The sequence below is a fragment of the Lampetra planeri genome, chromosome 32, assembly GCF_965212315.1.
Source record: "Lampetra planeri chromosome 32, kcLamPlan1.2.h2, whole genome shotgun sequence".
NCBI lineage: Eukaryota > Metazoa > Chordata > Hyperoartia > Petromyzontiformes > Petromyzontidae > Lampetra > Lampetra planeri.
In genome coordinates this window covers 318253-345160 of record NC_136138.1, presented here as the reverse complement: position 1 = coordinate 345160, position 26908 = coordinate 318253, and the positions used below count along the sequence as shown (strand labels likewise).

Here is a 26908-nt window from a genome sequence, read left to right as displayed (position 1 = left end):
AACACAACCTACACTCGGGTCTCGAATACCAATCTAACCACGCTACGGCAGAACTAGACATGGTTCGCTATCCCGGTCCGGACCACAAGCTGGGTCCCTGACCGCGTGGCTAGAGGCTTCTTCTCTCCGACGTGAATCTTCGAACACCAACACTTGCTCCTCACGGAGCTCTCATTATATGCCCCCGGGGCTGGGGCTGGCTCCGCCCTTAGCCCCGCCCACCTTCCAGACTTCGAGCTCCCTCTCGAATGTTCCCGAGAGCTCTTCAGTACCACGTGACCGCCCCTCGGCCCCCGTCCACCGGTGCCCCCACTCCAGTATCGTCCGGTCAGGTGACAACAGGTCAGCCAGAGTATCATGCCCCAGGGTAACCCTGGCTGGCTGATGCTCCCTCTCGCTCCCTCACTGGGAGCCGGCACCGCACACTGCTCGCGGTGCCTCCATGCTAACCAGCGCTCACCCAACCATCGCTAGTGTTGGTACTACAGCCCGCAACCCGGGCTGCCCGCAATGACCACATTACCGGCCGTGACTTCGCAAGTCCCAGCACCACATAGTGACAAGTAGTCACAACACATAGAAGACGCATTGCTGGGGAAGCACGCAGGCGATCCGAGTGGGTGCACAGGGAGGATTAGATGGCAGCAGCACGGCCTGCTCCAATTGGCTACCTCTGTGTTTTCTCGTGTAACTCGGCCAGCTCGCTGGGGAGGGGTGAGGGAGGGCGCATCTGCGTGAGCTGCACCAGACGCTCCACTCGCCCACGGAGCTCTGCCACCTCTTGCTCTGAAGCACAACACACACCACACGTTCATGGACACAGCGTCATTTGCTGGCACGTCATTATTATTATTGCATTTGTATTATGCAGGAAAGCCTCGTTGAGTCTCAAGTCTTTTTCTTTTCAAGAGGTGCCTGCCACATTTTCACAGTAGGGCAATGCAACTCTGTGTAATCCCAATTGAGTAAATTTCAGATAATTTTTCACCATTGGGATATGTGGCCAATACCAGTTAAATAGTATTTTGGTTATTTTTGCTCGTCATGAATAAAAAAATGCATCATGGAAGCAAGAATGCATTCCTGTATGTGAAGTACCGTTGATGACTCTTGGACACCGTTGGTGAGGCACACGTATTTATTCCGTACAAGTAGTCACAACTGTGGACATACAATACTAGAGGGGGTATCGGCCCCCTCACCCGGCTAGCTGGGAATACACTGCTAGCTATCTCTGACCTACCTCCTAGTCCTCCACTAACGGGCTAGGGGAGGCTGTCTGGCCCGACACTGGTAAGTCGGGCTACGGTACCCGGAGTCCCAGAGCACTAGCTCTGGTTCTCGGGACCACGCCGCTGGCTCGGTCCTGCGCGGCCCTGACAAGGGCGGCGTCCCAGGGGAGTCCAGGGCTCTAGCTAGACGATCTTCGGTCTTCACTGGTTTAGCTTTAACATTCTGCCCCGAGCCCTCTGACACATTCCCCTTTATACTCCACCCCCGCTGAGGGGTGGGGCCCCGGGCTGCCTGGTGCGGACGTCGTTGAGAGCACCCCCCCAGTGCACTCACGTAGCCCCGCCCACTGTGTTTGTTTCCCATAAGCTGCCATGCATAACGGCTCTCTCTCTAACACCCCTACATATGCATTAACTAATTTATACAAGAATTACAAATATCCACAAAAACATTATCGAAATTTCCAAATTATACATTTAACAAATTACAAATTCAACTATCAACACCCAGAGGCAGATTTTATCATGTTTTTATCACCAAGTCAAAATAATATTTAGCATTCATTATTAATTATTCCCATCGTATACATTATTTATTATATGATTGTTTGGACAACTTTGCATTCAAGAACACCATGCTGCAGTGACATGTCACAGCGGGTAGTACATTAACCGCGGTTGGAATCCAGTCTGCCACCCTGGTTATTACTGTGGGTGAATTAGCTATAAAATGTGCCATCTGCTTCACAGTTGGCGTTAAATATAATTCTGAATCTCCAAATGCGTCAAAATTATCTGCTATTTATGGCATTGTGATTAAGCACAGCAACATCGCCTCTACTGTTAAACTACTGCAGCCTATATTATTGGTTCTTTCGGTAAAGTTACGTAGAAGGGAAATAATAAAATTAAAACAAGAAAATTATAACAATAATTGTATTGTTTTATTTTTATTATTTTATTATTTCCCTTCTACGTGACTTTACCGAAAGAACCAATAACATGAATCCCTGCAGTCATGAAAGCTTTAAATCGAAAGATACTGCAACCTATGTCTGTGAAACACAGCACCCTTCATAAAAGCCCTGGGCTAAAAAGTCCGAATACCAAATGTGCGATATTATTCATTATTATTAAGAACGAGACAGAAATGTTTGGCGCAAGCAGGAGGCCTCACCGCTTTGCTTGAGAAGCTGGGACTTGCTGGAGAGTTCGCCTTCCAGCTTCTCCTGCTGCTCCCACTCCTGACGAAGCTGCTGCTTCAGCCTGCGCACCTCCACGGCCGGCTGGTCAAAGAAACTCAGCATGGGAGATGAGGGGGAGCCCGGAGAGCTGAGCAAGCTGGAGGAAGACACAGGCAAACACGATTGCTTACGCCACGTGCAGAAAAATGCACATTTTCTATTTGTTGGCACTCATTTCCATTGTTTTATTATTAAGCATTTTACCCTCTAAAGCTTCACGGAGTCTCAAAACTCTTTTTCAGGAGGGTCCTTCAAAGTTTTAATAACAGGGGGCAATGTTGCAACGTTGAATCCAATTTAACTTGCAGGTAATTTTTCAGCGTTGCGATGTACGTCCAATTCCAAATACATTGCATGCCTATTTAGCTGTGGGAGCAAACCGGATAACCCAGAAGAAACCCTTGCAAAACTAAAAAAGAACATAAACTCCACACAGAGAGGCGCCCAAGTCAGGAATCAAACATAGGTTTCTTGCTGTGAAGCAGATGCGCGACCACTGCGCCACCCTGCCACCCGTTTGCTCAAACATTGTGCATGCCAACGTGCATCCCGTGTGTGTACGTGTCTGTATTCGGTAGCACCCCACCCCCCAAATGTTTTCCACTCCCCTTCTTACATGCATGTATATATACAGCGTACAGCACAAGCAGCCGTAGCAATGCGTGGTCACACGAGCGTATTATGATGCGCACGCGTGTGCGCGTATGGCTCGCGTGCACACACTTGTTCATGCTGGAGGAAGAAGCGATTCTTTGGAGGTCCCGGAAGCGAACCCCTGCAGTGTGGCCCAGGGGTAGCGACGAGAGGGGAGACGAAATGCGTCCACTGGTCTCCTCGGTGGCAACGGAGAACACGCCGGGAGACCGCACTGGGGGGCACAAACGCCGAGTCAACACAAGTGAGCCACGGCTCATGGTGAATACCACCACCACTGCAGGTCACAACCCTTCTCTTTCTGCTTTTTCCCTCACCCTGCTCCACTTTGGAATTCCCTCCCATCGGTTCTTTCCGTAGCTCTAACAATGTTGCGCTATTCATGAAATACGTAAAATATTACAGCTTCGGGAGCGCTGTTTGTTGCTAGCTGAGTTGCGTTTTGGGCCTTTGCTCAGTGACTGCATAAAAAAACGCAAACCGTACAACAGCAGAGACAACGTCCGGCAGCCAACATGGAGTTTACATTTCAATTTTATTTCATTTAACCAGGAGAGAAGTGCAGTGTCGTCAAGTGTTATGGTTAAGCACCAGTGCAATCCTTCAAAAAAGGCATTTGTGTATTTAGAGGGAACTCTGTTCACACAGTAGGCACCTGATACTATGATCGTTTGGATATCTACCAATACGAGTTTTTGAGAACACAATGGGAAAAAGTTTAACACAAATAATCAATTGCTAGGTACCTGACTGGCCTCTCTACTTGTGTGCTATGAAGGGCCATTGCCCAAAGCATTGCCTATTTTTATGCTTTTCATTTTAGGGCAGCGTTATTGATGAATGTGTTGAGATTTTTGCTTTATACAAACTCAACGGGAGGCCTTATGAAAACTGTGTCTATAACTAGAACTTTATGAAATGCCCAAATATTGCCGATTAATGTATCAACTTGATTAAAATAATCGACGATACTTCTTTAATACTCATGAAACGTTTATGCAGGTGTTAAAAAAAACTGGTCAAAGCCTGACATAGCAAGGGTTGAATGCATGTTATTTCATATTCGTGTGCGCCATCACCATCACCATAATCACCATCATTATCATCACCACAACTTTAACCATTTTAATTTTTACCACCATTATCCCTACCACCACCATGAGCATCCGCCCACTCCCCGATCACCAGTGAACATCAGCATTGCCATCACCATGAACATCGTCATCACCATAATTAGTCTCCACCATCATCAATAACAGCATTATCACCAGCATGATAATCCACAAGAGGTTTTTTGGGTTTGATCGCGTAAATATAAAGGTGTCGTTAAACCCGTCACCACCCGACAGTAAATTAGTAAGGTTTGTCACGTAAACAAAACATGTCAATTCGTTATTAGTTCAGCACACCGGTGTTGGAGAGTAAACCCATGAGTAGTAACTAATTGGCACGTTTTATTGAAATGATAAACCTTACTAATTGGTTGCATCGGGTGGTGGTGGGTTTAACGAGACATTTATATTTACGTGACCCAACCAAAAAAATATCTTATGGATAATATTGATGGCAAAAGCCTACGTGTTAAAACCATCATGATAATCACCAACATCACCACCATTAACATGGTCACCTATGGCGACAGCTGCCTTTCATAGACCGAGCTTCAGAATTGTGAACGTGCGTTCACTTTGGATGCGTAAGCCACTCGGTGGTATCGTGTGAGCGAGACTACCCTGCTTACCCACACAGCCCACGTTGAGCAGCAGCTCAAGGTTGACCTGTAGTTGAGGACTCTCCTCATTGTCCATCACAAACTTTAGAATTTCATGGAGCTGGATCTGGGGGATGGGCACGCACACACAGTCATGCACCAGCATGCATAAAAGCTCACACGTACATACATTCATGTACAAACATGAGCATCTTGAAAATTTCCAGCCAGTACACGTAACAAGAATGGGCTCTTTTTTGGTGGTGTCGCACCCTGCATAGACAATACGGCAAATCCTTCTGAATCCGGATTAAGCGAGGAGAGAGCCTTTCCAGTTATGGGGAATATCTGGCATACTGGGTGATGCGATATCAGCCGTGAGCCACAGAATCCACAAAAGGCAGGCTGAGGCAGTGCCCCATGGCATTTGTACCTGCGTATCTGGGTCAAGGAACTTCATGCGCGATTGAATCTCCGTGCTCACCACAGCGCAGCACAGGAATGCCACCGTCAGCTGAAACATGACAGCAAATTTCTCAGCTAAAAGAATGCTTCCAGGAGGGCCAGCATATATGAAATCGCAGCTAAAGTAAAACAAAGGGCAATTATAATGTAACCAAAACATCCGACCAAAGACTGTTGATGAGGTAACTAGCTTATACTGTACCTGCTCAAGGTAAGAGTACTGCATTTCCCAACACTGTAGAATTTATGATGCGTAAATTCCACGTGGAGGTGCAAGAAACCAGTCCCTCAGTTAAAAGTGGCATCGGTTAATAGTTTCGGTTAACGTTTCGCCTCCCATTGCACCCCCATGGTTTCGACTAACGTAAAAATTTTGATTTATTGTATGTTTAGGTCATGCACACAGCACCAATTTCCGCCAATCTGAGTGCTCATAATCGGGGCTGAGCCATGCCCTCTGCCAATCAGCGACATCCATTTACAAGCGTTAAGACCTCCACTGACTTTGTTTAAATTATGTTTTCTGTTTTGCCAGTAGAAACAGCTCTGTTGCAGACTCGGTGATATTTATATACTCGATTAAGTTATTTCAGTTAACAGTAGTTTACGTGGAACAGATTAAAGATGTTAACCGAGGAACTACTCTATTAGGATGTTTAGCCAACTCCAATAACGTGTGATTATACATGTGGGAGGAAACCGGAAAAGCCGGAGAAAACCCACAACTGTGAAGAGGATAAATAATCAATCCCCGTACAGATGGATTAGATTGAAATTAATCCCCTCGCTGTACTGCTACTGTCTACCCATGCGATTCTGTAAGCACACCTCTTCAGTAGAATTCCTAATGAGTGTGTGAATGACTTGCCTTAGCCAGCTCCAATTCCACGTGCTCACCCACTGTTAGTGCATCCCAATCCACTGTCTGGAGACAAGCATTCTTTTGGAAGAACTCTGCATGGCCACACAAGGTAAAAATCACCATATTTAAATGGCACCAGAATCCATGATGAGCTATTATACAAAACATACATTCACGCTATCCACTCGCTCAAGAGTGGTCAGTTGACCTCTATCGCGACTACCATGGTTAAAGTTCCTGTGAATTTCAATAATTGATTCCACCCATGTTGAGGACTCAGTCTCAACATGGGTGGAATGAGACTGTTGTCTCATCCATACTGTGTTCCACCACCACACTCGCTCACCACACCGCAGGCTACAACACATCTTTCTGCTTCTTCCCTCACACGAATCCACTTTGCAATTTCATCCCACTGTCTCTTTTCCCAAGCTCTTATAACCCTGCTCAATGCAAGAAATGTGTGAACTCCACTTGACATTTTGGGTCTCAGGGTCTGGTGTTCATAAACTGTGTTTAAAAAATAAAATATCATGCAGGAACTGGAACAGTCTGCCCAAGCAGGCACAATAGTACTTGGGAGCTCTAATGATGCTGCCCACCACAAATGAACGGATCTTCCCCAGCTCCTGCTGCACCAAGAGCATCTGGCAGCACTTACACTCACTTGCAGCCAGCATGCCTGCAGATACATTTCTTTCTGCTCTCGTCAAGCATTATAGAGACCAGAGCGTTTGGCAATTTAATGTACAGATATAATCACCTTCGCATTGCTCATTTATGATAATAGATTCCTTGTAAAAGGTTTCAGTTTGGTGTTTTAACATCTAAACAGCTGTTTTGTTGCCAGAAAAAATGAGAAAAACCCATTATCATATTTTGGTACTGGCAAAGGAGGTCCCATCATGTAGATTGCTAATTTAATTGCTGATTTGTCTTCATACCCCATACAAGGAATTTCCTTCTCAACATTGAGGTAACATTGTGTTGTGTTACGGTGAAATCAAATCATTTCTCGGCTCCCTCACGCTTGTATATACAAGTCAGTACTCTACTGACTACAGCAACTGCTACATTTCCTACAACATTCAGAAGGTGCACACGACTTGGGCCATTTAAAAATACCGGCAATGGCCCGATGGTCGAGTTATCTTAAGTAGTAATTTTAAACGTGCACAAACTATATCAGCTCTGCGAAACTGTAAGCTGTGGAGAACTTGGTTGCATTCGATATAACATATTTTTTAAGTTGCCACAACACGTAAAGCATCTACAGGCTCACCAAATTAAATTCATATTTTCAATATATTCCTATCATGATTCAGTTGCACGATTTGTGCTTCTGCAGACCATTTACAGACATACCCCGGTTTATGCCCAGGATGCGTTCCTGAAAACCAGAACGTAAACTGAAAGTAGTTCCATCAAAGATTTTTTGGTGGATCGATAACCCGGTACAGTACCGAAACAGAGGATACTTAGTAACCCATTGCGCATCTATACTGTACAACCATCAGTGTGGAAAGCGTATATATTATTGATATTACCTTATCTATTTACTACATGTAATTTTAGTTGTTTATTATGTAAAAATAGTTTACACTTGTATAATAATAGTCACCATGAATACGGTATGTGGGAAAAAAATGTATGAATAGAGTAGACACGAAATTGACTATAGCCAGTCAGGGACGCTAACGCTTGGGCACCTCAGGACATCTGCCACCTGAATGTTAGCTGTGGAGCATAAAAAATGTGGGGCTTAAAGATTAAATTCGTAAACCTAGAGTACAGTCCGTTGTCCCATAACACGGTAGGTACGTTCCCTGAAGAACACCGCGTTATAGAATAATCGCGTTATGATAAATGTGGGATCAAGCACAGTCCACGAAAACACGCGAGATGCATATGCAGGTTGAACAAAGACTAAGGCGTGTGGGAAGCATCCAGCAGCATCCCGCTTTGTGTGATGCAATGGACAAGCCAGTCGTACAACTGCTTATTCCTACTCGCACGACATAGTTCTGTTCGCTCGATCGCGTTATTTCCAATTCGCACTCCACGCTACGAAAAATTTTGTTCCATAATACAGTCATCGCATTATATCAAATTCACATTATGAAAAGACGTGTTATAGGAGAACGGTCACAGCACGTAAAATGGAAATGGGTATCAATAAGTTGAGTACGTTATAGCGAAAGTACGTAAAGCAGGCAGGCGTACATCGGGGTGTTACTGGACTTTGGTGAGCGTGCACACATTTCCGCTTTGGTAACTAACACCGCCTTTGCATGTGTAGTGAGTCCAACGGAGTCGCAAACATTGTCTTGGGAGCAACACTATTTATTTCACCAACTCAACATACCATAACACAACCTACACTTGGGAGTTGAATGCCCATCTAGCCACGCTACGGCAAAACTAGACACGGTTCGCTATCCCGGCCCGGACCACAAGCTGGGTCCCGGACCGCGTGACTAGAGGCTTCTTTAACCTGTCGTGGATCTTCTTCACCAGCAACCCGGAGAACCCTTAGCCCCTCACGGGGCCCCTGTTATATCGGCCTGGGCTGGGGCTGGCTCCGCCCCTCACCCCGCCCACCTTCTAGATCTCTCGAGCTCTTTCCCGAAGGCTATTTTATACCATGTGACCGCCCAGTGTCCCCCGTCCACCGTCCACCGGTGGCCCCAATCCAATATCATCCGGTCGCGTGTCGGCAGGTGAATCATGTATGCACATGTGTTTGTACCACTTACGATGCAAGAATTCCCTTATGTAATTTCCTTTTTCATATTCTGAACTCTTCAGCAGCGGTTTTACATCCACACTGGCCTTTCTGCTCACACAAATGCAAAAGACAAACATCCTAAGTTGCCCTTTACAGGGTGTTGAGGTAAGTCCGGTTAAGCAAGCTCCTGCTCATGTCGACAACACATGAGCAGTTTCACAGGTTTCTTAGGTTTAAGACCCCTTGTTGAAGGTTACACACGTAGACGACCCACAAATGCAGCGTTGTGGGATGTTGTTGGCATGAATGACTCTATATAAAATGAAAGTATTATCAATAATATATAGATGAACACTGAAGGATAAAAGGTGCAAAAATATAGTTGCCACGAGCGATTCATTAATTGATGCAAACTTATGTTCTGGGCTGCAAAGCAGAAATTGGCAAATAGTTGAGTCTATGCCCATAATTCTTAAGTTTTTTCGGTAAAGTCACGTAGGTAAAAAATTAAAATTAATAAAAGTCAATTAAAAATCACGACGTTTCGGAAGCAACACAAGCTTCCGTCTTCAGGTGGAACAGTCACAGCACGATAGCTGTATCAAGTGAGAGAATTTACAGAAAAAACCGTGTTTTATTATATACTGGTTAAGGGTGGGAGGAGCCAAGGTAGGCCCTGAATATTATTTATGTGAGGTTCGGTGCGGCTGAAGCACGCTGTTAGGAATGAGCCTTTGTTGTGTAAACTAGGTGCGGATGATGTAAAGGTGCAAGTAAAACGGACAAAGCCTTTTTGTTATGTAGAGATGATGCGGTTTAACTCGCTGCAAGGAAATTAGTCTTTGTTGTGTAGAATGGTTGACTGAGCCTATTATTATGTAGAGGTGGTGCGGCTTAACTCGCTGCCAGGAAATTAGTCTTTGTTGTGTAGAATGGTTGACTGAGCTTTTTGTTATGTAGAGGTGGTGCGGTTGAAATCGCTGCCAGGAATGCTCCAAATATGTGTAGTTAAATATTTTTGCATGGTTAATAACATCTTTCCAATGATTACTAAGTTTGCACCCATCATCACGGTTGAAATTATGTCTGTGTTTGTATATTTGGATGGCCTCGTGTACAAACCTTTGATGGTAGCCAGGAGGCTTGCAGAGCACCTTAGTCTCGGAATAGAGAATTTCATGAGAGCCCACAGCGTTGTAGCAATGATCGGCAACGGCGGAAGAATCCGTTTTTCCGTGTTTCAGATCTGACTTGTGCTCGCGGACACGATCAGAGATATGACGTTTCGTTTCTCCAATGTAGCAATCACCACAACTGCAACTCAGTTTGTAGACTCCAGGGTATTGTAAGTCAGGAATGACATCTTTCACAGATGGAATTAGATCACGGATTTTATGTACTGTACTGAATCAGACTTGAATCTTATGTTTGTTTAGAATTTTGGAGATCTTTTTGGTCACGCCTGCTATGTATGGTAACGTGACAGTTTTGTACATCGGGCCCTCAGGATGAACGGATACTCTGACCGCACCATCCGCCAAGCTGTTTCTCCCACCATACAGAAACAGCCACATGAAACTCCGATCAAAACTGTCACGTTACCATACATAGCAGGCGTGACCAAAAAGATCTCCAAAATTCTAAACAAACATAAGATTCAAGTCCGATTCAGTACAGTACATAAAATCCGTGATCTAATTCCATCTGTGAAAGATGTCATTCCTGACTTACAATACCCTGGAGTCTACAAACTGAGTTGCAGTTGTGGTGATTGCTACATTGGAGAAACGAAACGTCATATCTCTGATCGTGTCCGCGAGCACAAGTCAGATCTGAAACACGGAAAAACGGATTCTTCCGCCGTTGCCGATCATTGCTACAACGCTGTGGGCTCTCATGAAATTCTCTATACCGAGACTAAGGTGCTCTGCAAGCCTCCTGGCTACCATCAAAGGTTTGTACACGAGGCCATCCAAATATACAAACACAGACATAATTTCAACCGTGATGATGGGTACAAACTTAGTAATCATTGGAAAGATGTTGTTAACCATGCAAAAAATATTTAACTACACATATTTGGAGCATTACTGGCAGCGATTTCAACCGCACCACCTCTACATAACAATAAGCTCAGTCAACCATTCTACACAACAAAGACTAATTTCCTGGCAGCGAGTTAAGCCGCACCACCTCTACATAATAATAGGCTCAGTCAACCATTCTACACAACAAAGACTAATTTCCTGGCAGCGAGCTAAACCGCACCACCTCTACATAATAATAGGCTCAGTCAACCATTCTACACAACAAAGACTAATTTCCTGGCAGCGAGTTAAACCGCATCATCTCTACATAACAAAAATGCTTTGTCCCTTTTACTTGCACCTTTACATCATCCGCACCTAGTTAACACAACAAAGGCTCATTCCTAACAGCGTGCTTCAGCTGCACCGAACCTCACATAAATAATATTCAGGGCCTACCTTGGCTCCTCCCACCCTTAACCAGTATATATCAAAACACGGTTTTCCTGTAAATTCTCTCACTTGATACAGCTATCGTGCTGTGACTGTTCCACCTGAAGACGGAAGCATGTGTTGCTTCCGAAACGTCGTGATTTTTATTTTATTTTACTTTTATTAATTTAAATTTTTACCTACGTGACTTTACCGAAAAAACCTAAGAATATGAATCCTTGCAGTCACGAAAGCTTCAAATCTAGAATCTATGCCCATAACTACAAAACTTTTAAATACATGTTTTTATATTGGACACTCAAAATTGGGAGCAATTTATTTTACTTTAATAAGAATAAGCCTGATTTATAATGTACATAATATGTGTGCAGCTAATCACTAACAGGCATGGATCAGATATCACTCACTACTACTTCTCTATGGCTGGGAATCGAATACAGGTGACCAGGATTGTAACAAACTCAACGATCCACTTCACCACCGCTCATTCCCGAGGAGACAAGAAAAAAAATCACACAAGCACACATACAGAACGACAATAACACGGCCCATTGGGAAACCTGATTCACGTCCTGGTCTAAAGCGCATTTCAGCCAAGGACAAAAAACTAAACACAAAAAGCAGTTCTAAAGAAATTCGTTTTCTAATTACATTCAGAAGTGAATAGCACCAGTGGCTTCCTAATATCGGAAGGAAGCGCATTACAGATAGCTACATAAACACATCTGAAAGAGCACGATGTGATGACCGTCTTTGTTCAATGGTTAGCCAAAAAGTCACTGTGATGAAGACCCTGAGTTTGTGTGATAAACCGGAGTTGAGCAATAAATGTGTAGCGGCATAGTTGAAAGCTGTAGACGATTGCCACTACTTGTAGCGTGTAATAACGGCCTCGAGTCAACAGGGAGGAGAAGGGAATCTAAGGGTGATGAGTCAGGCCGTTGGGCTAAGGTAACTCTAAGGCAGCTCGGGACCACAGGTACAAACCCTCAGACCCCCAGGAAGGGGGCTGGGGGATAACGTCACTCCCCAGGCCCTTCCAGACGGTTCCAGAAGGGAGGAATGGCTAGGGGCAGAGTGAGCCAGAATACAGTATAAAAGACGGTCCCCTGAACGGGTCCGGCAGTCGTCGTTCACCTGAAAACTCAAGAGCCACCCTGGAGCTGCCACCTTGAAGACCCGAAGTGAAGAGCCCAAAGGGCTGAACCTGGCTAGGGTCGGGCCAAAAGCTTAACCAGTGAAGAGGCTAGAGCATAGCCAGTGATAGGCATCGGCAAGGTAAGGTAAAAGTTAAAATGTAAAAAAACCAAGCTTACCTTTACCTTACCACAATACAATCACTCTACCCTACATTTTACCCTTTAGCAGGTAAGGTAAAAGTTAGAAAGCAACAAGCCTACCTTTACCCTACCGTTTACCCTTACCCCATACAAATTACCCGATTACAGGGTAATTACTGGGGTACTACTACACATGAAAAAGGTTTATAATGGTAAATGCTAGGTAGAGCGCTTTATTCATATAGAATACTCTCGATGATTCCAATTTTACACGCTTGTCGTTGTTGTTGTCAGTGTTGTCGGTGTTGTATCCTCAAATCTTGTAACTAAATTTTAACCCACTTCCCAATCTGGTATCGACTGCAAACTTTGTATACTTATGTCATACTGATGACAACACTATATTCTATCATAAAAAATATATGTTTTGTAATATTATTTTTTATATGTTATGTTTCGGCTTGGGTCTAATTGTCCACGGTCACCTGACGTTGGCTATAATTGGCCACGGTCCCTTACGTTATGGCAAGCTTCGGGGCCATTCCTGGAGTGGTGGAGTTCTGCCATTACTAGTACATTTCATAAAAGCGTGTTTTAAAACAGTTTTTTTTAAACATTGCTTATTAAATGGAGGCCACGGAGTGCGCCACAGAACTTTTAGCGGTAAACAAGGTACCGTATTTACTGGGTAATACTTCGCGCTACCTTTACCCTACCGGGTAATTCTTCCGAGCTACCTTTACCCTACCCTTTACCTTACCCCTTGGCATGTCGACACCTTTACCCTTTTACCCGGTAAAAATGGTAAATTACCTTACCTTGCCGAGGCCTAGCCAGCGATAGATAGGCTAGCCGGAGGAATATCTCCCTAAGTATCGGGTGGAAGGGGCCGTACCCCTTTGTGTTATTGTTACGTTATAATAAACGTGATGCCTCCAGAAGAGAGAAGTCTCCACAAGTTTTATACCCACTACAAAAATATGCTTTTTTTTACAGAAAAAAACATCAATTGGGCCCAATGTGTCGGTTTGAGAGACGTCGAGAAATTGGTACCGGTAAACAACATGGTACAATTTGTTGTCATTAGTCGAGGTTTTTGAGATGCTGTGTCTTGCAGAAAAAAAATTCCCTGCATAACATTCACGATCTTTAAGGGGCGATTAGTTTTAACGAGCACCTAAGAAGACTGACAAGTCACACGATAAGGTGGGTGGCCAGCACCATGCCTAACCGCCTTTACACACGCTCGATCAACCAAGGGGAGGCCCAGGACTGGTTCAGATATTCGTCACTGGTGTTGACCCTTTGAACCGAAATCGAAATTGGGTTGCTGAGTTCGTAGCGCAGCGTGATAACCGCGACACTACGGCTCCCCTGTGTGCAGCAGAGACTACAAACATGAAATTATAAAAAAAAATACTTATAAAGTTTACTTAAAAAATGTACATGGGTCCTTCACAAAGGAGTACAACTGTAATTTAATAATAATCCACGACATACAAAATGTTTCAGTGACCAATGCAATTGCTTACATGGTCTGTATGATGTGCAGGTAGGTGGACAGGTCTTTGAGATCCCAGAGGCTCTCCGTTTTCTCTGCACACATGCAGTTCACCTGCATGACGTAGCATGGTAAATGTGGGTTAAAATGCATATTGATCTTGATTTGACGCTTTCGTGACTGCAGGAATCCATACTCTTTGGTTCTTTCGGTAAAGTCACGTAGGTATAAAAATAAAATAATATATCACGCCTGAGGTCATCCGCTTGTGTTGCAATCAAAACTTCGTGAAATATTATTTTTTGTTTTATTTTATTTGTATACTTACGTGACTTTACCGAAATAACCAGGTAAAAAACTGGCAAAATATAAAACTGGCAAAATCTCCAATATCCAAGCTAAACCATAACACCTGCCTTATCCAAGTCTCTATGGTGTACATGACCCTTTGAGATTCCTGGGTGTTTTCCATTATATACTCTATCCCATGGTTGTACTGAAAACAGTCGAGCACAGCATTGAACAAACTGCGTGACAATATACAGCCCTGGCAAACATTTCCTAACCTCAACGACTCACATCATCAGTTCTAAAGCAGTTGGCTTTAATGTGACTGGAATGCCACGGCATCCGAGAAGTGTGGGTGCAACATTTTAAAATGTCGATCAAGTTCATACTTGAAAAAATAAAACTTGCGAATAAGTGGACTCACCCAACTAATAAGAGCTGCAGATTTTCGTCCGTTAACCATTTTGAAACAATAAAGCACGCTGCAAAGAGACACCAGGGGAAGGTTTATGGTTGGTACACGTTGAATGAACACAATGCCCCTACTCGCACTGTTGATATAATCAGAAGTGTATTTCCCGAGTAAAGCCAACATCAAAGTGCATTAATAGTTCATTATTTAATTAATTTAAACATGTTTGGTCTGTTGCCCAATTGTTGTATTTCCGCTGCGCAATCGTGTCGTGTCCCGATACAATAATCCACTTGGAACACAGTGCGACCCTGTTGGTCGGTGAGAGAGCGGCTCTGCGAGATATTTCACACGACTTTTGAAAACAGTCGCCGTTCACCACAAAGGGGCGGTGGACATTACGACGGCGCTTGTGCCATGCGATAGGCATGGCACAAGCGGGACAGACCCAGGTGCCATGGGTTCACCGACTGAGATGACTGGCAGATGACCCAAACTCTGCTCCCCACTGCCAACTCTCTGCGTTTTAATCGCCCGGCGCTCTGCTCGTTGTTGTGAGCGTCGCTCCTCTGTCCTCTGTTGTTGTTGGAGGGCGACTGCCTCCAAATGCCAGGTATCGTCCTTCACGAACCTTCTCCAGAGGCCGATCTTGACACTGCTGGTACCAGTGACACTCATCGCAATGCACTATCACAGACTGATAAGCATACTTATTCGGAAACTTGTACATAGTGACATGTTTTAACTCTAACTATCCCAGGGCTGGCTGGACATAGGCTGCTCTGCACAGATTTCAGCTGGGTTAGTACACAAGTATAATGTATATACTGTAGTGTAACACGGGAAAGACTTTGTGTACCTAATATACAACTTGTATCGTATACTGTATATAGTGTAACTTGTACACAGTATTATATAGTGTATATAATGTAATGTGTGCACAGTACATTTCATGCATATAGTGTAACGTGTGCACAGTACAGTATCATATATAGTGTAACGTGTACACAATACAGTACAATGTATATAGTGTAACGTGTACACAGTACAGTACAATGTATATAGTATAACGTGTACACAGTACTGTATTATGTATATAGTGTAACGTGTACACAGTACTGTATAATGTATATAGTGTACAGTGTAACACGGAAGACAGAGTGTATCTGATATACAATGTGTACAATTTATCTATTGTAACAGTACAATAGTATAACAGACTAACGCGGGTACACGGTGTATATGTGGTATAGTTTAATGTTTGTGTATAAAGAGTATAAAAAGTGTAATTTGTGAGGTACCGTCCGGCCTCTCACCGCAACACCGCGCGCGCCGTTGGCCCCAACCTATTTTCAAACGCCAACGACTGCCTCAACGCCGCCTCCTCATTGGCTCGCCGCACGCGACGTCACCGAAGTTGACCCAATAGCCGCGCGAGAACAACAGCGCCGTGATTGGCCGGGGAAACGCGGCTCGGGGCTAATGAGAAGTGTGTGGGAGGGGAGTGAGAGCACACAACGCGCGCACGTGACGAGTCACGTGACGAGCAGTCGTGGGGGGGGACGGTAGGGGGAACGGGGGGGGGGCGGTAGGGGGAACTGGGGGGGGGGCGGTAGGGGGAACGGGGGGGGCGGTAGGGGGAACGGGGGGGGGGGCGGTAGGGGGAACGGGGGGGGGGGGCGGTAGGGGGAACGGGGGGGGGGCGGTAGGGGGAACGGGGGGGGGGCGGTAGGGGGAACGGGGGGGGGGGCGGTAGGGGGAACGGGGGGGGGGGGGCGGTAGGGGGAACGGGGGGGGGGGGGCGGTAGGGGGAACGGGGGGGGGGGCGGTAGGGGGAACGGGGGGGGGGGCGGTAGGGGGAACGGGGGGGGGGCGGTAGGGGGAACGGGGGGGGGGCGGTAGGGGGAACGGGGGGGGGGCGGTAGGGGGAACGGGGGGGGGGCGGTAGGGGGAACGGGGGGGGGCGGTAGGGGGAACGGGGGGGGGGCGGTAGGGGGAACGGGGGGGGCGGTAGGGGGAACGGGGGGGGGCGGTAGGGGGAACGGGGGGGGGGCGGTAGGGGGAACGGGGGGGGGGCGGTAGGGGGAACGGGGGGGGCGGTAGGGGGAACGGGGGGGGGCGGTAGGGGGAACGGGGGGGGCGGGCGGTAGGGGGAACGGGGGGGGGCGGTAGGGGGAACGGGGGGGGGGGGCGGTAGGGGGAACGGGGGGGGGCGGTAGGGGGAACGGGGGGGGGGCGGTAGGGGGAACGGGGGGAGGGCGGTAGGGGGAACGGGGGGGGGGCGGTAGGGGGAACGGGGGGAGGGCGGTAGGGGGAACGGGGGGAGGGCGGTAGGGGGAACGGGGGGGGGGGGCGGTAGGGGGAACGGGGGGGGGGCGGTAGGGGGAACGGGGGGGGGCGGTAGGGGGAACGGGGGGGGGCGGTAGGGGGAACGGGGGGGGGCGGTAGGGGGAACGGGGGGGGGGGCGGTAGGGGGAACGGGGGGGGGGCGGTAGGGGGAACGGGGGGGCGGCGGTAGGGGGAACGGGGGGGCGGTAGGGGGAACGGGGGGGGGCGGTAGGGGGAACGGGGGGGGGTAGGGGGAACGAAGGAGGACCGGGGGGGGGCGATTGGGGGAACGGGGGGGCGCAGAGGGGGGTAAGGTGGGGGGACGATGGGGTGGGAATCGCGGCACGTGACGGATCCATAGCAACGGATATTTTCCTTTGGGGGGTCACGTGGGAGGTTTGTTTCCGCCAATCGAGGACGCGGTGTCCACGGCAACGCGTGGTACAAGACACGCGGGAAGAGAGCGGGCGGGCGAGTGGGGAGGGTCGCCGGGAGGCAGGTGCACGGGGATACGAGGCGCGGGTGGTCTCCTTTGGAGCGTGTTCGCAGATGTCGGACGCAATGTCCGCCGCCGCCGCCGCCACCACCCAGAGAGGCGGCAAGGGCGCCAGTGGCGCCACGCTGGACTTCTCATTTCGCTGCATCACCGCCATGGAAGGTACACGAGGCGGCAGGGTGGCGACGCAGTGGTAACAACTCGTAGCGAGAAGCACCTGGGTTAGATTGCCGACTTGGGCCCCTTTCTGTGTAGAGTTTGTGTGCTTTCCCCCCTGTTCCGCGTGGGGTTGCAACGTGTGTACTCTGGTTTCCTGTCATAAAAATACATAAAGAGTGTAACTGTGTTTGGCCAAACCATCTAATGCTGAAATATATTTCCAGCAAATCACTCGATTGGTATTCCACACCGCAGCAACATCGCCCCCTGCTGCTGCAATCACAAGGCAAGACCCTCCTGAAAAGAGGCACCAGACTCAGCGAGGCTTTATTCGGTCGGCAAAGTCCATTTATTGTACAAGTATTGTATTCTTACAAATTGTTGATGCCTCGAGTTTCCTGGCTGGCTGTGGTTTCTCTCCAGCCCAACGGTAGCTCTGTTTGAAAAATAAGAATAGGTGTCACCCATTCTGGCAATAAATAGGTGTTAAGATTTGTTATTTTCTACCTACGTGACTTTACCGAAAGAACCAAAGAGTATGGATTCCTGCAGTCACGAAAGCTTCAAATCAAGATTGAGGTGTTAAGATGTTCAAACGTCAAATAGGTATCTTTTGCGAGGAATTAAGTCCGCATTAACCACACGTGCTTGTGGTATAACATGTAAACACACATCTATTAGTTTGCTTGGTGTTTGGTTGACACAAACGGTCCCATAAGTCGCTCTGTAGTTAGTGGCTGCTGCGGGCGGTTGCTACCGAAGCTTGCTGGGTTAAACCGTCTTAACGGGATCTTCCGTGTAACAAGTATTGAGTTTAAACGGTGATAGAAGTTTGGAAGACATAACACGACAGTGATAGCGACACCAAAGAGTTTGGGGTAACGAATACATAAGACGGTTCATTTACGTAAGCTCCAACTTCTGAATTAGTGGATTTTTTTGCCAGAATAATCTTTAAATCCTACAGAATATAAAAAAACACATCATAATACGTATTGTCTTGGCATTTTATTTCGTAAAAAGGTAGATCAATTTTAGTTCCCGAGTATGGTACAGGATTGTGAGAAGAGTATGGAAATAACAGCAATCTTATATTTTATACTAGCGGGAAGTACCCGGCGTTGCCCGGGGGGAAAATATATTTAAAAACTTCTCAAAACTTAAAACATAACATATACAAATGAAAATAAAACGTTGATCATTACCTCATTAATTCAAATAAAACCCAACGCGCGGTGGAAATAAAAACTTACGCTCGCGCGCCAAGATTCGATTCTTTAAATCAAACAAAGGAATCTAAGGTTGTATTCGCGTTTAATCGATACCACAAACGCTCACCAGATATCGATTCTCGCCGCGCTTTGAGCGGGATACAGGGCCTACGCGGAGGGTTGGGGGGGGTGACGTCAGCAGGCACACTGCGTAACGCTGCCGCATGCGGGTGACGTGACCGCTCACTTGCCGTGCAAAATAACCATTATTGCGCCCCCCCCCCAAAAAAAAAGATACAAAAGTCTATTTTTATACTTTTTGCATTGTTTCTAGATTTGAAGCTTTCGTGACTGCAATGATTCATATTCTCAGGTTTTTTCGGTAAAGTCACGTAGGTAAAAACATTAAAATTAATGATAATACTTCTCTTATTTTGTTTTGTTTTATTTTACTTTCATTAATTTTAATGTTTTTACCTACGTGACTTTACCGAAAAAAAACCTGAGAATATTTTTGCATTGTGTACAGTCTGGAAACTACCCACATGTTTGTTACATGTCGGGAAGTATGCTAAACATTTCGAGCAGACACACATATTCACAAATTTCCCTTTTATATATACAGTATATAGATATATCCATTGCAAAGCCATGGGTTCTTCTCAACCAGTACAGTACTAATTATAATAATACCCCACTGCCAGGACAACTCCTCACAGCTTGAGCATAATGAACCTCATGGCGAGACCCCGGGGTCCCGAATAAACGGAAGTCAAAATCGTAATTTATTTTTGGCGACTCCGTCCCACCACGCACATAAACGCCGCGACCCACCAGGCGCGGATCATTCTGTTGTCATGTCGTGTCGTCCAAGCGTAGCGAGGACGAATGCGCAGAAGAGCTGAACAAGCGAATGCACTCCATGTACTCCATGCTCGGGTATGGGCAGGATCATAAGTCGTATCCAAAGCTGCTCAAACTGCCTACACGACTTAAGTCCTTTATTTGTCATAACGGTATGCATAATACAGTGAAACTGCTCTCTTATCTTCATTATTATTTGTGACCTACCAATGTCTGCAGCCAGGATCAATCGATGACAATCCTATTACCTGTGGATATTTAACAGATGAGATGCGTTGCACAGTTAATTCCTCCTGTTTGATAATACTTCTCTTGTCCTTATGCATCTGTGCAGATAGGGTTTTTTTGCGGTTAAGCCATAAGTCCCCACAATGCGGATAAGAGGAGCGGCGACCCACTACTCTGTAGAGTAACATTGGTATACTGTAAACGCTTGTTACAACATGAACAGCGCCTTGAAAACGCGTGCTATTTTATGTACTGTTTATAAAGTGTGTTCACAAATCCACACTTAGAAACGCGATGATTGACAGAGGGGTGTAAATTATTTTTTCGATAGTGTATTTAAATAGAGGTACTGCAAGTAAGTAGTTTTCAGTTGTAAAGGCATAGTTTAACAAGACAACACTTTTAAGACAACACTTGCCACCATCCTACAAACCCATTGGTGAAAAATCAAAGTTTTTGTTTACATGAAAATGTTTATGCGAGAGCCGGGGGCTTATGGGACCCCGGGGTCCCGCCATAAGGTTCATATGAAGCATGCATATTCACTGAGGCTAAGCAGTCTTCAGATGACACAAAAATAGGAATGCACCAAATAGTACGTTCCGTTATTTTGCCGCTGAATACTATGATAAGCAACAACATAAGCAAGATTGCAGAAAAATTCGTTATTTATGTTTGGTTCTAGACAAATATTTTACATTGATCTGGTAATGAAGTTGGAGTGCCAAGCAAATTCTTTTTTTACTTTTTATTTACTTATTACTTATTGTATTTACCACTTACCTTTCTTATGCTATTCGTTGTGCACAGTTGCTCTTTATTTTGCACGCGGTTGAAATTTACTTTGCTCAGTCGGTGTTAGCCGCTGAGTTTGTGACGGGTTTATTTTTTCATTCGTGTTTTACTGTATACCCCTTTATCCTTGCGTTGTAGTGTGCACTGATGCCTACCTTATTTATGGCGTTATTTGGAGTGTGTTGTTTGTGTCGTGTTGCTGTCAGACTTGCTCACAGAAGATCCTCGGAGTGTGCCAGCGGAAGCAAAGGCGCGAAATGCCAATGCTGTGAAGGCACCAAGTCAACACAAAACTGAGGATGCGATTATGGCAGGAAGTGGAACAACATCTATGCGCGTTGCTGAAGTCGGGTCGCTTGGTTATGCGAGCGTGGCCCCAAGCACAGACACCGCACAGAGTGAACACAAGTATGACGTGACGGCCCTGCGCTTGAACAACAATGCGCTGACAAACCTTGAAGGATTCTGGGAGACGACAGCGGCACTGATTCAGCAGCCTTCTGCCCTGGCATGGATTGATCTTTCTTTCAACCAACTGTCGGACATTCCGCAAGTAGGTGCAGATATGCACTTTCACCTTAGAAAGTACACAGGATGATCTGAAAGATTTCCATGTGTCCACACGCACAGGTGCTATGTGACACTTCACTTGGCAAACAGACTCCATGCTTCCGTGCGCCAGGTACTGTGTGACACTTCATTTGGCACATTTACCTCGCGCGTCCATGTGCCAGATGCTGTGTGACACTTCACTCGGCACACTAACTTCATGCTCCAGGTGCTGTGTGACACTTCACTTGGCACACTGACTCCGTGCGTCCATATGCCAGGTGCTGTGTGAGCTGCAGGAGCTGCGTGTGCTCTATCTCCATGGTAACACGGTGTCTCGGCTCTCCAATGTCAGCACCCTGGTCCCCTTGCGTCATCTCCGTTCACTAACGCTGCACGGGAACCCAATCGAGACGGAGAACCACTACCGGTACCAGCACACACAATATCCGCGGCTTACAACGGAGCCGTGACACAGTCCAGCAGTAGCGCTTTGACCGCTCGTTGATGAGGTTTGCAGTTCTAATCCAGCAATCGCCGTGATTAATACTGTTGTTGTATTGACTGGTAAATACTTCACGCCGTCTGCCTCACGGTGGACATTAAAGATCCCGTGAGGTCATTCGATTTGAGCAGGCCATTGTGTGCCAGTGTCACGGTCCAGAATTTTTTAAATTTAAATAATTACCTGCAAATTACTCAATTCGGATTGAACGTAGCAACATCGCCTCCTACTAAACAACTGTAGACTTTGTGAAACATAGCGCTTTGCTTCGTGATAACTTCGCGTCATAAGAATTGCGTGAATACCAAATGTACTAATTGTAAAATATGATAAACTGTAATGCACTATCTTCTTGGTTCTTTCGGTAAAGTCACGTAGAAGGGAAATAATAAAATAATAAAAATAAAACATCAAATTCTCACGACGTTTCTGCCACAACACAAGCAGCCGTCCTCAGGTGAAGACAGAGCTGTCTGAAAGACAGCGCTCCAATGAACAGTGTTCATGAACAAGAAGATGAATCCCTGCAGTCGCGAAAGCTTTAAATCGAAATGTAATGCACTAATTTATTATTCATAATAAAGGTTTTTGGGTTAGAACATGTGCGTATAAATGCTGTGGATTTACTCTCCAACACACCGGTGGGCTGAATTAGTACTCTAATTGGCGCGTTGTTTACGTGCCAAACTTTACTGGCTGTGTTTGGTGGTGGAGGGTTACGATAAATGTATACTTACACGATCTAACCCAAAAGCCTTTATTATAAATAATATTGGTCATGAAAGCCTACATGTTAAAATGACTCATTTATTGTCCCTGCATGTCTTTGTTGCAGCTACTATGTGCTATCAGCACTGCCTTCTCTCAAATCTCTGGATTTCAGCGCTGTGACAAATCAGGATCGACAGACTGCTGTGATCTGGAGTATGAACCGTGCCCGGCACTCCAAACGAAAACTATGAGACCAGCAAGACTAATCAACATATTTGAACTTGCACACCTCACTTCATTCTGATGACACGAAGATAATCTGGAAGGAATGTTGATCTCAATAAATCTACATCTGAACAATTGCTCACCGCATTTACACATTTCAAAGCAAAAACCTAGGTTCTAAAATCAACACTAGTATACCACAAAGCATTAAACATTAAAATATGCATATTTAGGCATGTAGAGGAAAATGTTTTATACATCACCATTAGTATAAATAGAAATGTGACAGAACAAATTAACTTTAATTTCAATGTTGTACATTGTGGGACAAACTATTATTTAATAACTAGGTTGTTGGGGGCGCCTATGGCGCCCCCCAACAACCTAGTAATCATCATAGAAAGATAGATAAAGTTGTGCGCTTACCAACGTAATGGAACGTCTGTCCCTGCAACTTGTTGAATGTGATAGCGTATGCGGGAAGAATGGGAAATTGTCATCGTCGCAAAACAAATGGCAAAGTCGTGTCGGTGGGGGCCAAGTCGATTCTGGAAATCAACACCGAATCGCCTCGTTCTCTCTCTCAAGCGTTCATGATATTCATCATAGACAGAGAGAGGCTATGGTCCCGGGTCCTCCGGCTAAGAGGGTCCTCGGGGAGGCTAGCAGACCTGACCCTAGTCAAGGTATAGGTCTCGACTGCCAGCCACACGGACCCGGCCCTGATAAGGACGTCGGGCTCCGAGGCTTCCAAGGTCGCACCACTGGCTCACTCCGCCCGGCCCTGATAAGGACGGCAGGTCAGAGGAGGTCAGGGTCCTAGCTAGCCGGTCTTCAGTCTTCACTGGCTCTTCTGTCTTCAGCTGGCACAACTCCCCGAACCCTCCCGGGGTTCGGCCTTTTATCCTGCTCTGTGGCTTGCTCCGCCCTAGCCACGCCTCCCTTCCCGAACCTTCCACCAGGTTCTGGAAGGGTGACATAATTCCCCCACAGCCCCCTACTTGGGGGCCCCCTACTTGGGGGCTGTGCCCATTCGTTCCAGGATCCGTTTTCCCGGCTGACTATACAGATTTTTTGCTGTGAGAGTTTCACCTGAAGACGGACGCTTGTGTTGCCTCCGAAACGTGATTTTATTGTTTTTATTTTTTATTAATTTTAATTTCATTTTTACCTACGTGACTTTACCGAAAGAACTAAGAGTATGAATCCTTGCAGTCACGAAAGCTTCAAATCTAGAATTAGTAGCTATCACCCGGAGATGGTGTACATTCGCCCAATAACACCATTACACATGTGTTGTGTTCTAGAACTAACCACGGAGACGTCTGCCGGAGGCAACGCGTTTATTATAACAACTCTTAACCCTCTGTAACACTATGTTACACACTACTCTCTTCCACTCGATAGTCTAAGGGAGAGACAGCCTCCCTCCTAGCGTACCCTACCCACTCCGGGCTACGCACACGCCGGTCCCTTGTGACGGCGGGAGGCTGGACCGACCCTCCCACCCAGGGTCCGGGACTCGCCCTGGACCACTTCAACCCCGGCTTAGCGAGAGCCGTAGGGAGGGTCCCAGGGGGTCCGAGCGACCTCGGCTCTGCTTCAACCCGTGCTGCACGAGAGCCACGGTTGAGGGTCCCCGGGTCGCTTAGTCCAGTCTCCAGATCTTCAGATGTCTTTAGGCTTGAGTTGGCGGATACTGCCCTGACCGTCCCGAGGGCTGGCCTTTTATCCCCAGGTCGGGGTCACCCCTCCCCTCATGCCCCCCCCCCCCTAGAATCTTCTAGAAGGTCTTATCTTAAGGGGTCTTAGCCCCCACCCCTGGGGGCTCTGGGGTGTCAACCTTTGGTCACGGGGGGGGGGGAAGGCTCTTATCTTAAGGGGTCTTAGGAAGTGGTGGGGGGGATCCCCCTCAGCCCCTACCCCTGTCGGCCCGTGAGCGTGGTGGCAGGTCAGCTGCCCACAGCGCCTTATTACGGCGCAACACATGCACGGGACGTGTAGGTTTGCAACGCCCCCTGCATGAAAACGACGGGAAGTGCAGTGTTCATATTCATCACAGATAAAGTTGGGCATTTATATTAATAATATTGATCACTGTTGATTTAGCATCCTTTATGTAAACTGAAAACATGGGTGTGCATATTCTGTATATGTGTTACATATGTCTTTACACGTGGGAGGAAACTGGAGCACCTGGAGACAACCCACGCAACTCTATCTGATACAGATGGAACAGATGGAGATTAGTCCGAACTTGCTGTACCACCTCTTGGCCCTTAAGCGCTATGTCTATTGCAGGCGCTATGCCGTACACATGCCTGCACATTGACAGGAGGCTACACACGAGTTGGGCATAATGGGAGCGTCTCGGTAAAATAAAAGTGTAGAATTCGTAACTCGCACAGTTTTTTTGTTCACTTTCGGACAAAGAGAACGATTCAATTGCGCAGGAAACCATAGCCAAGCGGAAAGGCCGCAAGCACTGGCGCAACACAATTGCCAGGCTTGTGGTCCTATGTTAGGATGTTTGGGAAAACGAAATTACTTCTACAAAGCCGTGATTTATATATAGTTTGGGACGCTGCGGTTCAGGTAACACGAGCCCGACGTCAACTCGACGGCCCAAAGGAATTGCCTCTTAGACGGGGCATTGCAGTTAAGAGGAATTGTACCGTATATGGTAAATATGCAACGACTTTGCATCATGTTTGAATATTTTAATTAACTACATATGTTGAAGTTTTCAAGTCAAAAGACCACGTGTCTCCAGCTAAAATGAGTAATAAATGCAGTGCTAATTGTATTTAAAGACCCTGGTATCACGGCTTTTTATTTTATGGTGCAGACCAGATTCTCTACTGGTAGGCCAATGTTGACCACTGGTATCTAGAGCCAGTGGCGGCTCCTGCAAAATCTCTCGGGGGGCAAATGTCTGGATGATTGATAAGGATAAGGTCCACCCATGCAATGGATAAATTAACAGCTTAAGCATGTAAAGGCAACTTCACTTCTTTAATATTAATGCAAAATAAAGTGACTCTTACAATACATCTTGTTTGTTTCTATACTCATTATTACAATCCACTCAGTTTCTTTTATTAAAGATTCCACTAGGTGGCGACAAATAATATTGTTGGATGAAACTTGCTTACGTATGATGACGTAAGCACGTTAGTGCGAGCCCTCCCGGAAGCCATAGAGAATGCATTGCAGCGCCCGCCGTTCGAAAAAAACATCTTTGAATGTAAGTCTATGGGAACACTGGGCGATTCTCAGCCGGAGTGAAATCGCCCAAAAAGAGGCGATACTCCACAGAACGTAGCATGACGCTGATTGGACTATATCCAGAGGCACAGTAACGGCTCGCGAAACTGTGGTTGAATGACATTGGTGGTGCGTCGCCCAATCGCCCTAATGAAGAAACCGCCCCTGTCTGGAGCCATGCACACATTGCCAACAGTGTTGACTACCCTGACCTTAACTCTGCAATGTGGAACAAAGGTTTCCACAAAGCGTACCTTCGGTATTTCAAAACTTTTTTTTTCAATTAAACAGTATATTCTGTTTTTTTCGGTAAAGTCACATGACTACCGAAAGAACCAAAGAGTATGGATTCCTGCAGTCACGAAAGCTTCAAATCAAGATTAAACAGTATACTGTTGTACCAGGTTGCCCAGTACTGGCTAAACATATAAAGTCACATGATCTCGTGATAAACATTAATGAATTGGACTGCAGACGCTGAATTTAGTTTTCATTGTACACACTGTTTAAAAAGTGTGACATTTATCTGACCCACATTTGCCATCCTACTTCGATTGTACAGGTATCCCTGGATGTATGAAAGGGATGCATTCAAAAAGCAACACAAAAAAGAAATTTCGTGAATTGGAATGGCTTTTCCCATTAATGTAATATTAAAGATTAGGGATACATTTTCACAATACACAAATAACAATCAAAAACAAAAAACGAGT

General features: G+C 46.2%; 2 protein-coding genes across 2 annotated transcripts in view; one reads left to right on the top strand and one right to left on the bottom strand.

The window, feature by feature from the left end:
* NUMA1 (nuclear mitotic apparatus protein 1) overlaps positions 1-16243 on the bottom strand; it is a 32111-nt gene extending 15868 nt beyond the window's left edge. The window contains exons 1-10 of the mRNA XM_078609390.1: positions 16174-16243; positions 14870-14927; positions 14189-14271; positions 8925-9004; positions 6175-6260; positions 5275-5355; positions 4872-4968; positions 3200-3344; positions 2410-2573; positions 672-786 (exon numbers count right to left, since the gene is read on the bottom strand). Coding sequence (XP_078465516.1) covers positions 672-786; positions 2410-2573; positions 3200-3344; positions 4872-4968; positions 5275-5355; positions 6175-6260; positions 8925-9004; positions 14189-14271; positions 14870-14908 — 890 coding nt within the window. The 5' untranslated portion in view covers positions 14909-14927; positions 16174-16243. The remainder of the gene's footprint in view (positions 1-671; positions 787-2409; positions 2574-3199; positions 3345-4871; positions 4969-5274; positions 5356-6174; positions 6261-8924; positions 9005-14188; positions 14272-14869; positions 14928-16173) is intronic.
* A 1296-nt stretch (positions 16244-17539) lies between these two features.
* On the top strand, positions 17540-25979 carry LRRC51 (leucine rich repeat containing 51). The gene is made up of 4 exons (XM_078609389.1): positions 17540-17843; positions 21145-21491; positions 21769-21917; positions 22828-25979. Exons 1-4 carry the CDS (start codon positions 17735-17737, stop codon positions 22952-22954), a joined length of 732 nt encoding a protein of 243 aa, XP_078465515.1. The 5' UTR covers positions 17540-17734; the 3' UTR covers positions 22955-25979.
* The last annotated feature ends 929 nt before the right edge of the window (positions 25980-26908 follow it).

Coding starts and splice junctions, on each gene's coding strand:
- LRRC51 (XM_078609389.1), top strand. CDS start 17,735: ATGTCGGACGCAATGTCCGCCGCCGCCGCCGCCACCACCCAGAGAGGC. Junction 21,492..21,768: donor AACTGTCGGACATTCCGCAA/GTAGGTGCAGAT, acceptor TCCATATGCCAG/GTGCTGTGTGAGCTGCAGGA. Junction 21,918..22,827: donor GAGACGGAGAACCACTACCG/GTACCAGCACAC, acceptor TCTTTGTTGCAG/CTACTATGTGCTATCAGCAC.